Below are 13,544 nucleotides of genomic sequence, written 5' to 3'. Positions count from 1 at the left end.
GGAGCGGGGACCCTCCGATAGATGCTGGGGGGCTTGTGGTTACTGCCTGGCCAGGGGAAGCAGATGCCATGTCTGAGGAACGGTGTGGGGGGGGCAGAGACCCTCCCCCTGCCTGGCCTCCAGGAGACCCGGTGCCTCTCTGGGGACCCATTGGCTGGGATACAGGTGTGTTGGGGCTTGTCAGGGGTCAGTGAGGGCCTGTGTCTGAGTCCACATTTGTGTCTAGGCAGACGACGCTGCTGCGGGGTGCGCAGGTGGGGTTGGCTTCTTCCAGCCCTGGGCAGGGCTTGCTGGCATCCAGGTCCATGTTTGGACCCCAGACTGGCCTCTCAGGGCTCACATGGGCCCGTGGCTGATCTGAGGACTCTTCCTTTGGAGAGGAGTCCGCTGGGGGGCGGCACATCTGGTGGGTCCAAGGTTCTTTGCTGACATGAGCTGAAAGCACCAGAGACTCCTTCACGAAGATGGAATGGAAAATGCTTCGGGGCTACTTGCGCCAATTAGATTAGGAAGGCGCGAGCTGAGTCTGGTGACAACCTGACATGAGGATCTGTTGCCTGTGGCTCAGGCCTGGTTCCGTTAAATTGTTTCTCCTTCAGCTGTTTGGGAGAAGCCGATAAAGGTCAATTCACCCCAGCAGCTGGAGGTGGCTCTGTCATGGGCGGGCTCTCCTTGGGGCCGGGTGGGCTGGGCTGCCTGGGGGCGAGGGTGGGCAGAACCCCAAAAGCATCGTGCAGCTCGGGGTTCAGAGGGCAGGCCGCCAGATGCCAGGGAGGGATGGGCGTGTGGGGGAGGAGGCGAGGCGGACCCCGGGGCAGGGGGGTTGCGGGCCGGCCGGCCTCCTGACCCTGCCTCTGCCCTCTGTGTAGTTCGGCCTCTGGGCCTCGTGGCTGGCCTGGCTGGCCGTCACCATCCTGGCTTTCCTGAAAGTCTACCACAACTACCGCCAGGAGGACCTGTTGGACAGCCTGGTCCACGAGAAGGAGCTGCTGCTGGCCAGGCCGACCCCCCGCACCTCCTTCCAGGAGGAGAAGAGCGCGGTCATCTAGGTGCGGGCGGGGGAGCCCGGCCCCCAGATGCCCCCCCCAACCCCCGCCTCACCCCGGGGCTCACAGCCCCACCTGGGGGAGCAGCGGGGGGCCCTGCCTGGCCCCACCTGCCCCTCGCCTTGCATGTCCCCCCTCGGCACCGTGCAAAGTGAGCGAGCCCGCTCACCGAGCCCCCCACCCCCACCCTGAGCGTGGCGGCTGCCCCGGGTGGGCGCCGGCCCTCAGGGCCACGCAGGGGCCTCCTCCGGGCTCCGTGCTTGCACGGCCGGCCTTTCCGGGGGGCGCTGGCCGGGCAGGCCTGCTGAGCGGGGGTCCAGACTCTAGGGCACCTCTGCCGTAGGGCTCGCCTGCACGCCACGGCTGGGTGCCGTCTCCGTCACCTTGCCGGCTTGCCCGGGTGTGATTCTGTGTGCGATTCTGTCGGGCAGCCTGCATCCCCAGAGTGACCCCAGCCCACGAGGACCACGTGTCGCTCTTGTCCCTTGCTCCTGAGCAGTGCGTGGGCCAAGACTTCTGTGGCCTGGGAGCTGGGGGGTGGGTGCAGGAGGGAGCTCTCCGGCAGTGTGTTCCCCACCTTCTGGCCCTGCACCCCCCGCCCCTGCCGCAGGGCCCGGTTCCCTGTGCTCCTGCTTCGTGGTGCTCAGGTGGCCAGGCCCGGTCTCAGCGTCAAAAGCATAGGGCAGTGGTGTTGCCCTGAGTCAGGTGGTGGCTGTGTGGGTGTCCTGGAAAGTGGCCGTGGTGTCAGGGCCGGGGGCCCGCGCCCGGTGCCCCTCGTCCTCTGCCATGGGACTTGCCGGGGGAGCCCCGGGTGGCCCTGCCTGGAGGCTCCTCGGGCCCCAACGTGTGTGTCACAGGGTGGGGAGGTGGGGGAGGCGGGGGGGGGGGGGGGCTGAGGGGCACAGCGCCCCCTAGGGAGGATGGGGTGGGGCAGGTGCCACTGTAGGCGTCTGGGTGAGCGTGTGAGTGCATGTGAGCGTGTGGATGTGTCTGTGTGATATTAGTGCGTGTGTGACACGAGCGTGTGCACACGCATGGAAGTGCACGGGAAGGTGTGAGTGTGTGAGCGTGTAGCTCTACGTGAGCTCACATTCACAAGTGTGAGTGAGTGCGCAGGAATGTGAGCACGTGCATGTGCACACACGAGTGTGTGAGCATGGATGGGAATGTGTGTGCACAACCGTGAGCGTGAGTGCGTGCGTGCCGCAAGGTGTGAGCAGACGTCAGGGCTGGTGAGGACACAGCGGCTCCTCTGGCCTTCGTCCACCGGGACGCCCCCTGTGCCCCCGGCCCCCCCCCTCCCCCCCCCCCCCGGTGGAGGGGCTGCCTTCCCGTCTGATGGACGGAGCCTGGAGCACTGAGGCCGCCAGAGGGCATGACCCCGTCCACACGGGGGCAGGTGGAGGAGCCGGGGGGACCCGTGACCCCAGAGCTCAGTGATGAGCCACCTGCGCTGCTGGGCTGGGGACCCCCCTCCTCGCGGGGCTCCCCGGCTTCCACATCTGCACGCAGTGCTCCTCTGCAGGAGTGGGGCACCCCGTTCTCGCCTCCCGGGCTGACCCTCCTGCTGCTCCCCACCCTCCAGGGAAGGAGACGCCTGGCTCCCCGCATCCATGCCTCGCGCTGCCAGGGGCTGGTTTGGTCTCCCACACGGGGGCACGGATCTCCCGAGGCCACGGACGCGGGCCCGGGGCGAGGTGCCGAGTGGGGCAGGCAGCCTGGGCCAGGGAAGGGAGGCCTCCCGTCACCTCCTGGCATCTCAGAGGCACTCGGCCCGGCCGAGAATGTCAGACAGAGCAGCTGGGTTGCCGGGGGAGCTGTTTTGGGAGAACTGAGGCCCCCAAGCCCATCTGGTCTCAGCTCCGCCCTCATGCACGAGCTGAGGGGACCCTCTCCAGCCCCTGAGCGCTCCGCTCTGCTCCCAGCAACAGCCAGGCCCCGGGGCAGAGGAGCAGGGGCGGGACGTGGCCTCCTGGAGCCCCAGGGTCCACGGCAGGTTTGGGCCCGCCCTTGGCAGCTGCCGCTCCTGGAGCGCCCGGCCCGGTCTGGGGCCTCCCCTCGGTCAGGCTAGGGGAGACGCGCGCCCACTTACCTGCAGGTGTCACTGGTAGAGTGGGGTTGTCGCTGGCACAGACCCGTGTCAGGCCAGCGGGGGGCTTCCAGGGAGGGGACAGCTGGGTCCCCCAGGGCTGGGCAGGAAGGGCCCCCCCGATCGCTTCTGCTTCTCCCAGCTGCGCGTGGATAACAGACATCTTTGTCTTAACTCCACTCCTGACGAAAACCGAAAGTAATGATTCTTAAGCCTGGTGTGTCTGTTGTTCAACGTCCAAATAAACACAAAGTCCTGAGCCTTGTTGTGGACAATGGAGCCTCTGCGCCCCCGGCCCCAACCTCCATCCACCTTCAGCGTCCTGGCTTCCGGTGTTTCGTCCGCTCCTACGATGTAAAAACTGCCTTGTGTTTGTTCCTGTCGCTTCAGAACCTTGCCGGGATGAGGGCCTGGCCTCTCCGGTTTCGGACCTTCGCGTCCGCGCGGGCTCCGGGGCTTCCCGGGGCGCACGGCTGGACGCGGGATTTCGGACCTCTCAGGGTGTGCACAGCCTGAGCAGTGGTCTCCCCAAAGCAGGTGCTCACGGCCTGTGGGCCCTCCGGACCCGGGATGTCTTTGCCGTCACGGGCTCTTGGCCGAGAGCAGTGGCTGTGAGGAGGGGGCTGCCTCACGCCTCATGGCGGGACTGCCCCAGGGCGGGACCAGGGCTCGAGGGGCTGACCCTGAGGCTTGTGGCCGCCCCACGGGCTTGGACATGTGACCTGCCTCTCTGAGCCTCAGTTTCCCCATCTGGAATATGGGTAGTAATCTGCCCGTCCTCTTCGGGGGGTGGGGTGAGGCGAGGTGGGGTCCTGGGGGGAGGGCTGGGCTGCTGCGGGAGGTGGTAACCACCCTGGTCGTGCTAGAACCGGCTGTGACCCCGGATGGTCCCTGAGGGCTGGGGTCCTCCCCCCACCATGGCCCCTGTCGGCTCCTGCTTCTGGAGACCGGCCCCTCCTCTCCACCCGGGCCCCCTGAATCCCGAACCCTGTAACCACCGCCCCAGGCCCTGAGGCCCGGCAGAAAAGGCTTCCCCACTGCCCCCACCTCTGCTTTAGCCAATGAAGCCAATTCCATAGCAAATGGTCCCCGTTTCGCTCCTTTGGGTAAAAACCCCCAGACTAATAAAAGAGGTGGCAGTGCGTTTTAATAGAAAACCAGTGTGTCCCCACTTTGGTAATGGGGACAGGCACTTCGAGCGTCACCCCGGGAAGGAGCGGCACGGCACTGGCCGTCCCGTGGACGCTTGTCTGCGGGTTGCTGCGGGAGATGGCGTCTTCCTGGCAGTCCCTCCTGGTGTCTGACCACGGGCCTCCCCGCTTTTCCCAGGCCCCCCTCCAGGCGGGGGTCCGGACCACTCGGGTCCCCATGGCCTTGCAGCACCAGCGATGGCACGGTGTCTGCACAGGGTCACGGGACTCAGAGGCACTGTGGCTGGCGTGTGGCACCACCTGGGGTCCGGGCGCACGCGCCGTGCTCGGGAGGCGGTGGGGGTCCGGGCAGAGCGGTCTGCCTCTCGGCCGCTCCGGGTGGACGGCGGAGGTCGCGGGCGGCACATGTTTCCCCCGGGGCACGAGAGGGTCCCTGAGGCCTCGGGGTCAGACCTGGGCCCAGAGGCTGGGGCCCCACCACCAGCACCAAGGGGAGAGGCCAGGCCCCGCCCTGCACGCGCGCGGCCGCAGTGGGGAGGGCCCCACGCCAACAGCCAGACCCGTGTGCCTCCGCGGGGTTTTGAGGTCCAGGCCCCACAAGCCCCAAGCAGCAAGGTCCAGTTTTACCTCCGAGGGGTCTCGCGGGCACAGGGCCGGTGTCCCTGTCTTCAAGGGGCCCCACGCGTCCGCCTCCGGGCCTGGCCCAAGGATACGGAGAGTTCCCACTGGGGTGAGGGCTCTCTGGGGCCCGAAGCAGGCAGAGGAATCGGTTTTCTGGTAGAACCTCACGGTGGACCCCAACACATACAAGCGGGGCCCTGACTGGATGGGTGGGCTGCCTGCTGCTCCAGAGCCAGGGCTCCGGGCCCGCACCCCCCGGGAGCCCCCAGACCCCAGCGGGGGCTCCCGCCCTGCACGACGGGGGCCGTGGGGGGTGGGGGCGAGCATCTGGCCGCGGTCACAGCTGCAGCAGGCGGTGCCAGCAGGTGACGGCCGTGTGCCTCAGGCGCAGGGCAAGCACGAGGAGCCGGGCCCGGAGGTCCTCGAGGGCCAGTGTCACCCGCTCGGCCCGGCCGCAGTACAGACCCAGCACGAGCACCAGCAGGAGACACACGGACAGCCGCAGGAGCAGGGAGCCGCCGCGGGACCTGGGCCGGCCGAGCGCTGGGGGCGGAGGGGGCCCCGGGTGAGCCTGGGGCTCCCTGCTCCTCCAGGGCTGGCGGGGAGGCTGCAGGGAGGGTGGTGGGTCCCCGGGTGCCCCCCGTGGTCCCCATGCGGTGTGGAGCATCCCCCCCCCCCCCCCCCCCCGCCGTCCATCTCCCACCCCTGCCCGGGGCCTCTGTTGGTCCTGCCTCTGGCACCCTCCCTTGGGACAGGAGTAAGGGGGCAGGACCCCAGAGGGGTGCTGTTGCCAACCGTGTGTGTCAGGGGCTGAGGGGGGGGGACCTGCTGGAGGCACCGGGGGTGTGGCGAGCGTGGCCTGGGCACGGGGTGTGGGGGTGTGGGGAGGGCTCAGACTCACCCTTGGTGGCCGTAGTGGACTCCCTGCTGGCGATGTCTGCGGAGGAGAATGGAGACGGGTTGGGTGGGCAGGCCCCGGCTTGGGGGCGCACACGACCTCAGCCTGCCCCGCGCCCTCAGGGCCTCGTGTGCCACGCCCACCCCCCAAAGGAGCCCGAGAAGGGCCGGGTCGGACACAGCCACCCCGTTTCACGAGGGGAAAGTGCAGGGCCCTCCAGGGTCTGTCCCAGCCTCGCTGCCCCAGGTTCAAGCTGCCGGGGCTCGGGGACCCCGAGAGGCTGGGTGCTGTTCTCATGGCCTGTGCAATGTGGGGTGTGGTGACCCCACGGGTGGCTGGGGGGGGGGGAGCCTGTAGAGGACCCTCACTCCCATCCTGCGCAGTCTCCTGGGGGGGCCCCGACCACCCCCGGACCGCCTGGGCCCCGGTGCCCCATCCATAGAGAGCTGTTGGAAGGCTCCTGGGGGTGAGCGCGGAGGCCAGGGGGCTGGGGGCGAAGAGCAGGCAGGAGGAGCCTTGCAAGAGGCCCCCGGCATCGGGAGAGGAATGGGGCCGGGCCGGGATGCTCGTGACGGGCCATCCAGGGAGACCCTAACACGTGTCGGGCAGAGAGTTTCATCCACAGCTCGGCAGGTCTCAGGAAGTGAGGTCTTGCCTGGGGGGCTGTGGTGCACAGAATGTAAGACGCCCCCGTGATTCCTAGCTCCCTACTGTCCCCGTTTTTGTGTCGTCCCCTCCCCGGTTGGGGCCCGTGACTTGCTTCTACCCAAGAGAATAAAGCGAAGGGGAAAGGATTCTGCAGCTGAGATGCAGGCCCCGGTCAGCTGACTTGGAGTCCCTTCCAAAGGGAGATTATCTTGGGTGGGCCCGACCTAATCAGGAGCGGAGGGAGGGCCTGGTGCTGCTCTCAGAGGTGCAGCTGCTGAGTTGTAGAGCTGCAAGGAATCGACTTCTGCAAACGGCAAGTGAGCTTGGGACGGACGCAGGCCTCAGATGAGAGGCAGTCCCGAGCCACACCTGGACGGCAGCCCGGAGAGCCAGGCCTGAGCAGAGCACAGGCTACACCGGGTCCACGCCCCTGACCCGTGGGGTCACTGCGATAATCACTGTGGCTTGCTCGAAGCCTCTAAGTCTGTGGCCACCCGGTGCAGCCAGCGGACACAGGGGCCGGTCCCGAGGGAAGGGCCGAAGCAGGCGTGAGGTGGGCCGGGGGCGGGGAGGGCGGCGGTGGTGAGGGGCTCTGGGGCTGGGGCTGGGGCTGGGAGGCGGACGGCGGTGGGAGCAGCTGAGGGGCGCCGCAGGGAGGAGCGGGTGGGCCGCTGGGGACGCCCGCCCGCCGGCCTTCCCTCCAGAGGACGGTAGCGATTTGGGCAGCCGTGGATTTACTGTTTTCCTGCCACTTGCTGTTCTGTTGACTGTTACTCTGTGTGCAGACTGACCCGTGGGCCCGGGTTTCGTTGGGGTCATCGGGGTCCCTTCAGAGGGCCTTCTGCGGGTCCCAGGACACGTGTCCCCCCGCCCCACCTGTCCCCGGGCCTGCTGGCCGCGTTCTGCCCTTACAGTGGACGGCCACCTCCGGGGGCTCCCGGAACCGCACGTGCCTGGCGGTCTTCTGTGGCTCGGCCCCGCGGCTGCGGTGCTCCGGCCGGCTCTGCCTCAGGATGGAGGGGGGACACCTCTTGTAGCCCTCCTGGGGGGGGGGGACGCAGAGGGGAGCCGTGAGCCCCCGGGGCGCGGGAGACGAGGTGCCCCCTGTGGACCGCCCCACCTCCAGCCCCAGCCCCAGCCCCCCGGGTGACCGGTGGGGCCTGGAACAAAGCCATCGGGGCCGGCCCAAAGGACGGAGGCTTTAGTGGTGCCACGGCTGTGGTCCGTGGCCGCACAGGCCCGTGTCTCCTGGTCACCAGTCCCGATGGTGTCTGTAACAACTTTTACGGGTCGGTCGTGATGAGGACGACGGTAACTGAATATCCACCGAGACGGCCTGTCTTCACGGCCGAGCCGCCCACACAAAACCTCACGGAGTCCCAGCACGCTCATGCCCGCCGCTGTCCCCCTGCCCCGAGCCAGGCCTGTTCGAGGTCAGTACCTGGCGTGGGTCACACAGCGGGCCTCTGTCACTCCCCCGTGGACGGGGTGACGGATCTGAGCATGAGACCGGGGCTGGGGACGGACGGAGCCTGGACACAGGGGCCCGCCCAGGGGCCACCCTCCCACCCACAATGAGTTTGGAAAGTAGAGTTACCGGACTGCTCTGAGCCTCAGTGTTTCCATCTGTAAACTGGCCACAACAGGCTGTTCTGAGCCCAGGCAGGCCCCTTGCTCAGTGGCTCCCGGCTGAAGGGCCCTGGCGGCACAGAGCCTGCTGCCGGCCTTCTGGGGGGCACACGAGACCCACCTAGTCCTGGGGTTTGGCCCAGCTCGTGGCTGTCCCCTCTCGTCGGTTGGGACGCCTGTGCCTGCGGCCTGCCCGGCCTGGCGGTGAGCACCGACATTAGGTCAGGACCCGGGTCTGAAGTTGGTTCCCACTTTGCCCTGGCCTGGGCTTCCGCACCTGCACCCTCACAGGACACCCTGGCCCTCCTCTCTCCACCCCCTCCTCCCCTACTCGTACACCCTCCTCCCTGGGCTGCGAGGGGACCTTGCCAGGGAAGCATCCAGACTTGCTGCTGCCTCGCTCCAGAGCCCTCCGTGGCTCCTGCTTCCTCTGCCTCATCCGCTGTCTCTCCCTGTGCAGACCTCCCGGCCCGCCCTCCCTGCCCTTGCAGACTGCACGCCGCCCTCCGCCCTGGCCGTGCACCTCTGCCGTGTCCCACCCTGCGAGGCTCCAGCCCTCTCTGCCAGACCACACCTTTGGAGAACTCCCCACCCCGGTGATTCCTCCCCTGGGGCCGGGGACAGCTCAGGGCAAGGGCAGGGACCGAGCCTCCCGCCCCTGCTCCCCCTTCCCACCCCAGCAGAAGCCCAGATGGCTGAGCCTGGGATGGGGGCTTGTCCGGGACCCTGCCTTACCCTCCCTGCCCCTGGCTGCGTCGAGCTCGGAGCGGCCTCTTCATTCTTTCTGGTCTGATGTCGCGTCTCTGGCCGGGAGTCGGGGCTCAAGGTCTGCCCTGCAGTCCTCATTTATCGGAGCATGGTCCTAAGACAAGCGAAGACGTTGCTTATTGTACAAGCGACCCTGGTAGGAGTAGAATTCCGGAGGGGATTCTCCTGTCAGCCCCGCCCACGAGGAGACGCGGCTGCACCCTCCCCGGTGGCCACAGGGTCCCTCATCGTCAGCTTTCACAGCTGCCTAACGTCCCACAGGCTGCCATCCGTAATTTACAGCCAGCCTCTGATACTGGGTGGGCAGGAAGTTTGCATTTTATTCTTGTCCTCACACTGTTCTGAGGCCTCGGGTAAAGTTGCAATAAAGCTCTTGCTTCCCCCTTTCGTGGGGGAGACTCTGGGGGTGAGCGAAAGGCCGGCACTGTTGGGGTTCCGTGGGGCTGGGGGCGCTGCTCCGGAGGGTCCCGTCCTCCTTGAGGGGTTCGGGCTGGTGGGGCGGCCCCTCGGTTCTGCACAGACTCTGTCTCCGTCTCCCTCCCTCTCTGTCCCTCCCTCTCTGTCCCAGGTTTAACTCGCTTACTTATCAGGTGTCAGGTGGGAGCCTCCCCGCTCCCACCTGTGAGCCTGTGATCGCTAAGCGCCTGTCGTCCCTACCTGTGGCCCTTCTCGCGTGGGTTTTCTTTTGCAGACTTTGAAGGGCTCTTGACTTTTGAGACCTTCCCCAGCCCTTCTCCGGGCACAGACCCCGCCAGGCACCCGTGCAGGTGAAGCCAGGCATCGAGCATTAGTCCTTTGAGGGCACTGGGAGCGGGGGGCTCGGGCGGGCCGACCCCTCATTGCACATATGGGGAAATGGACGGGGGGCTTCCCTGGCCACCCGGACACCGGGGGTGGGGGTCCCTGCCTCTGGGGCCGCCCCACCCCCACGAGGGCAGCGAGGACTTTCTGGGGGATGTGCCCTTTCCCTGCGGCTCTCGGGGGCGCTGGGCCTTCTCTGGCCAAGTGCCTTTGCCTGGGCCGCCGTCTGCCGCTGGGCGGTCCCCCTGCCCTCCGGCTGCCCGCTGCCCCTGCCCCGCTGGCCTCGCCCCACGGGCGGTCTTGTTCCGGCTCCGGCTCCCCCTTAAATGTCATTTCCTCCGAGAGGAAGCGGGGGCCTTTGCTGGAGTCCTGGGCTCTGTCCTTCTTTGGCCCGGTGACCTTGTTCAACAGTGTGACTGACCTGGGCCTCAGTTTCCCTACCCTGTAGCACAGGGGGAGGCGAAGACTGCTCTTGGTACCCCCTCCTGCCCCACCGCGGGCCTCCTCCGGCCGCCCGGCAGGCCCCCACCCTCGGGCCTCTGGCAGCGACAGTGTGTAACACGAGTGCTCTCCACTCTGAGGCCGCTCGTGACAGATGGGTGATAAAGGGTGGAAAATAGCTCAGGCCTGGGGCCTGCAGTGTGTCACCGCCGCTCCCCTCCCCCCGCCCCGTCAGGGCGGGCCTTCTCGGGCAACAGCCTCTGACCTTCTTGAGGCCACACTTGCTTCTCCCTGGGGGTGGGGAAACTGAGGCCTGCCAGGTCTCAGAGCCCCGTTGGGACGGGGCCTGCCGGTGGCTGGAGCCTTGTCTCTGGTGGGGGCCTGCCTGGCTGGGCACAGGTGGGCCGCAGGACGCTGATCTGCTGAGTCCCCGGATCTCCTGCTCCAGGCCAGGTGGGCCCCGGGGTGCTGAGCGGGGAGCCTCAGGCCCTCCCGCCCTCCCTTGCAGGAGCGCAGGTCTGGCCGAGGCTGTGCATCAAGTCCCCGCAGAGGGTGGGGGTTGGCCCACAGGGGCTGAGCCTCTGCACCCGGCCCCGGCTCGCCTCTCCCGCCGACCTCCGGGCGTGTGTGAGGCGGGCCGGGCCAGTTCCAGCCTGGCCCAACGCCTCCGACGGCACCGAGCCCCCCGGGCTGGGCCACCTGACCTGCCGTTGCTCTGTGACCACCCGGTAGGCTTGTCACTCCCTCCCCCCACAACCCGGGGCCGGGCCGTGCGCCCCACTCTGTGCCCCACTCCTCCCCACGCCCACTGACCACCCACTGCCTGCAGGTGTCTCCGTCCTCGCCGGGGGTCCCTCTGAGACCCCCCCGTGTAGTGCAGTCCTGCGTGGGGAAGGGGCCTTCCTCAGCTCTGACCTTGTGGCGGGCGGCCAGGTCAGCAGCCACGCCGGCTCCCTGTCACCCCTCCCACCCCGCGCCGTGCCTGTCCACCCGCTGGACCCTGGGGTTCAGGCCACGGAGGACCTGGCCGGGTCCCGTAGCCCTGGGCAAGCTGAGGGTCTCCTCGCGCCCCGGCCCATCTCCAGTGAGAGGCCTGGGCTCCCCCCGCTCACCTGGGGCTGGTGACAGACACCTCCTCCAGGGGCCCCCGGGGTTGGTGCAGGTGGGAGAACTGTGGCAGGACGTCACCGCACAGAGGCCGGAGCCACGAGCCCCCCCCCCCCCCCCCCCCGTGCGCACACCACATACACGCACGGCTCCCCACACGTGCGCGCCACACACCCACACCCCCGTGCGTGCCCACACCGCGTACACATGCCCACCTGGGCTCCTGCAGGCGCCGCACCTCCGGGTGGCTCGCCCGCCTGCCCGGCCCCCCACCCGCGGCTGATCGGAGCCCGGAGCCGAGCGGGAACCCGAGCTGTCGCGGCTCACGAGCCCGCTGAGAAGTTTCCATTACAGCAGTGGGCAGTGGCCTCTGGACGGTCTGGCCGCCGAAGAGGCCATCACAGCGGGGCTCGGTGGCCGTGGGTGCCGTGTGCCCTCCCCCTCCCCCGAGCGGCGTGGCCGAACGGCGGGGGCGGGGGGCTGAGCGCACAAGATGCGAGCCGCACCTTCTTCCGGCCGGAGAAGCGGACGGGAGGCCACAGACACCCTGAGGCCGGCCTCCCCGCGGGAGGGCGGGGGCTCCCGGGCCCGGCTGGCCGCCCCCAGCCCAGCACTCACAGCGTGGAACAGGCTGGCAGATCCCCAGATAACACACACTTCTGATGTGAGCAAGGGGAGAACCCCTGGGGACGCCCCCCGGGCCGGCCTCTCGCTCACTGGGCTCTCCTGCCTGGGGTCGGGGGCATGGGGAGCGGGAGCTGTCCTGACAGTCCCCAAGGACCCTCCCCCAAGTCTCTGCACATTAGGACGTGGGGCAACAGCAGCTCAGGGTGATGGCCGGGTGCCTGCCGGGTGCAGTGGGGTGCTCTGGAATGGCCGACCTTGGCCTGGAGAGCCCCAGGCACATGGGAGCAGGTGGACCCCAGCCCTGGCCACAGTGAGACCCAGGGGGTCACCCAGCCCGAGTTCCAGGCCCCCGTACAATGGTGGGCGTTTGCAAGCCATCCAGCATGTTGTAAAGGTGGAGATAACATGCCTGCACAGAGTAGGTGCCCAGTGAGCGGCATGTTCTGAACTGGAGGGGTGACCCACGTGCACAGTGGGCCAGGATGGGGACTTCCTCTGATCAGATCAGCTCAGAAAAGGACCGGTTCCCTGAGGGTCCCGAATGCTGGGGCTGGGGCTCGATGACCCGAGTAAGAGACCATTCCCTGCTCAGCTTGGCTGTGCCCACGTTGACCTATCCTCAGCAGCACCCTTGGGGGCCTTTGGGGCAGGCGTCTATGCCTGAGCCTGCTGCCCCTGCAAAATGACAAGATTTCTGGCCACGGGTGGCTTCTGAAAGGACCGTGCTTGGCTCATCACCAGGGGAGATTCATAGAGACCCGTGCCCCAACTTTGTGGTGGGAACTGGCCAAGTCCCCCGCTTGACCCACAGACGGCTGCGCCTCAAGCAGGAGTGTAGAGGGAGGGCTGGCCGGGGTCCTCGGGTCAGGCCAGGCCACGGAGGAGGGGGCTCAGAGCGCCAGGGAGTGAGAGCACCCACCACCCGCACTTTTCAGACAAGACTTGGGGTTCGGAGGGGGCTGGTCCACCTCCCCGCCTGCCCGCCTGCCCACCTGCCCATGGCAGGTTCTCTCCTGCTTCTCTGGCTGGGAATCTTCTCTAGCAGCTTCGTTCCCAAATGGGAAGTGAGCCTCTACTCACCCCCTGAGCTGGATCTCACCTGGCTCCCCCTGGGGCCGTGAAGCCAGGCTCTGTGGCGTCTCCAGTGACAGGATGTCAGTGTGGTCCCGGCCCAGGCCTGGCCGTAGCGCCCCCCCACCCCCCCCACCCGCCACCTTCCCCCAGAGAGACACGGTCCCTCCAGCCTCTTGCCGCTCTGGCCTGGTGCCGCTGCTGGTCCGCTGCGGGGCGGTCTGTGGCCGGCCTGCGTCAGGCCGCCTGAGCTATAATTACCTCTCCCCTTTGGCAGAAATAGCAGTGACCCTGCGGATAGGCCGCTGGCAGAAGAGGAGGGACTGGTGTCCCAGGCCCTGAACACAGGCCTACGGACAAGATATGGGGTCAGTGCCCCGGCCCTGCCCTGCTGGCCCACATGTGGGTTCCAGCCTGGCAGCCCTTGGGAACGTGGATTGGACTCGGAGGTGGAGTGGGGGTGGGGACGGCAGGAGGGTGGGGCGACGTGGGGGCTGCAGGAGGTTGGGGTGAACAGAGTCCGGCCCCTGCCTGACCCTGCCCCAGAGTGGGGCCCCGAGGCGGAGGGGGCCCACCCTGCTTCTCACCCCTGCGCCCCTGCATCCTGCTCTGGGGTCCCAGGAAGAGCAGGCAAAGCATGGATCCCA

At 67.9% G+C, this 13,544-nt stretch overlaps 2 protein-coding genes across 6 annotated transcripts in view; one reads left to right on the top strand and one right to left on the bottom strand.

Moving 5' to 3' along the window:
* Positions 1–3,394, top strand: part of TMEM179 (transmembrane protein 179) — a 44,827-nt gene extending 41,433 nt beyond the window's left edge. For both annotated transcript variants that reach the window (XM_060620936.3, XM_060620935.3), the window contains one exon: positions 870–3,394. In XM_060620936.3, coding sequence (XP_060476919.1) covers positions 870–1,049 — 180 coding nt within the window. In that variant the 3' untranslated portion in view covers positions 1,050–3,394. The remainder of the gene's footprint in view (positions 1–869) is intronic.
* Positions 3,395–5,139: 1,745 nt separating this feature from the next.
* CB3H14orf180 (chromosome B3 C14orf180 homolog) lies at positions 5,140–13,054 on the bottom strand. Of its 4 annotated transcripts, none has more exons than XM_060620938.3 (5): positions 12,926–13,054; positions 8,818–8,944; positions 7,366–7,495; positions 5,809–5,844; positions 5,140–5,450 (listed from the first exon to the last, which is right to left on the bottom strand). In XM_060620938.3, exons 2-5 carry the CDS (start codon positions 8,926–8,928, stop codon positions 5,245–5,247), a joined length of 483 nt encoding a protein of 160 aa, XP_060476921.1. In that variant the 5' UTR covers positions 8,929–8,944; positions 12,926–13,054; the 3' UTR covers positions 5,140–5,244. The 4 variants fall into 4 exon arrangements, with proteins under 4 accessions (XP_060476921.1, XP_060476922.1, XP_078303902.1 ...); XM_060620939.3 differs by lacking the exon at positions 12,926–13,054 and adding an exon at positions 11,415–12,233; XM_078447776.2 differs by lacking the exon at positions 12,926–13,054 and adding an exon at positions 11,205–11,290.
* Between the last annotated feature and the right edge of the window lie 490 nt (positions 13,055–13,544).

The sequence above is a fragment of the Panthera onca genome, chromosome B3 (assembly GCF_046562875.1).
Source record: "Panthera onca isolate mPanOnc1 chromosome B3, mPanOnc1 haplotype 2, whole genome shotgun sequence".
NCBI classification, from domain to species: Eukaryota; Metazoa; Chordata; class Mammalia; order Carnivora; family Felidae; genus Panthera; species Panthera onca.
This window is presented reverse-complemented; position numbering and strand designations above follow the sequence as displayed.

Bases quoted from the DNA above. Each gene is read 5' to 3' on its own strand.
- CB3H14orf180 (XM_060620938.3), bottom strand. From the start codon at position 8,928: ATGAGGACTGCAGGGCAGACCTTGAGCCCCGACTCCCGGCCAGAGACG. The intron at 7,496-8,817 runs GTAAGGCAGGGT...CCCCCCCCCCAG, and splicing joins CGCAGCCAGGGGCAGGGAGG to GAGGGCTACAAGAGGTGTCC. The intron at 5,451-5,808 runs GTGAGTCTGAGC...CTCCGCCCCCAG, and splicing joins GTCCACTACGGCCACCAAGG to CGCTCGGCCGGCCCAGGTCC.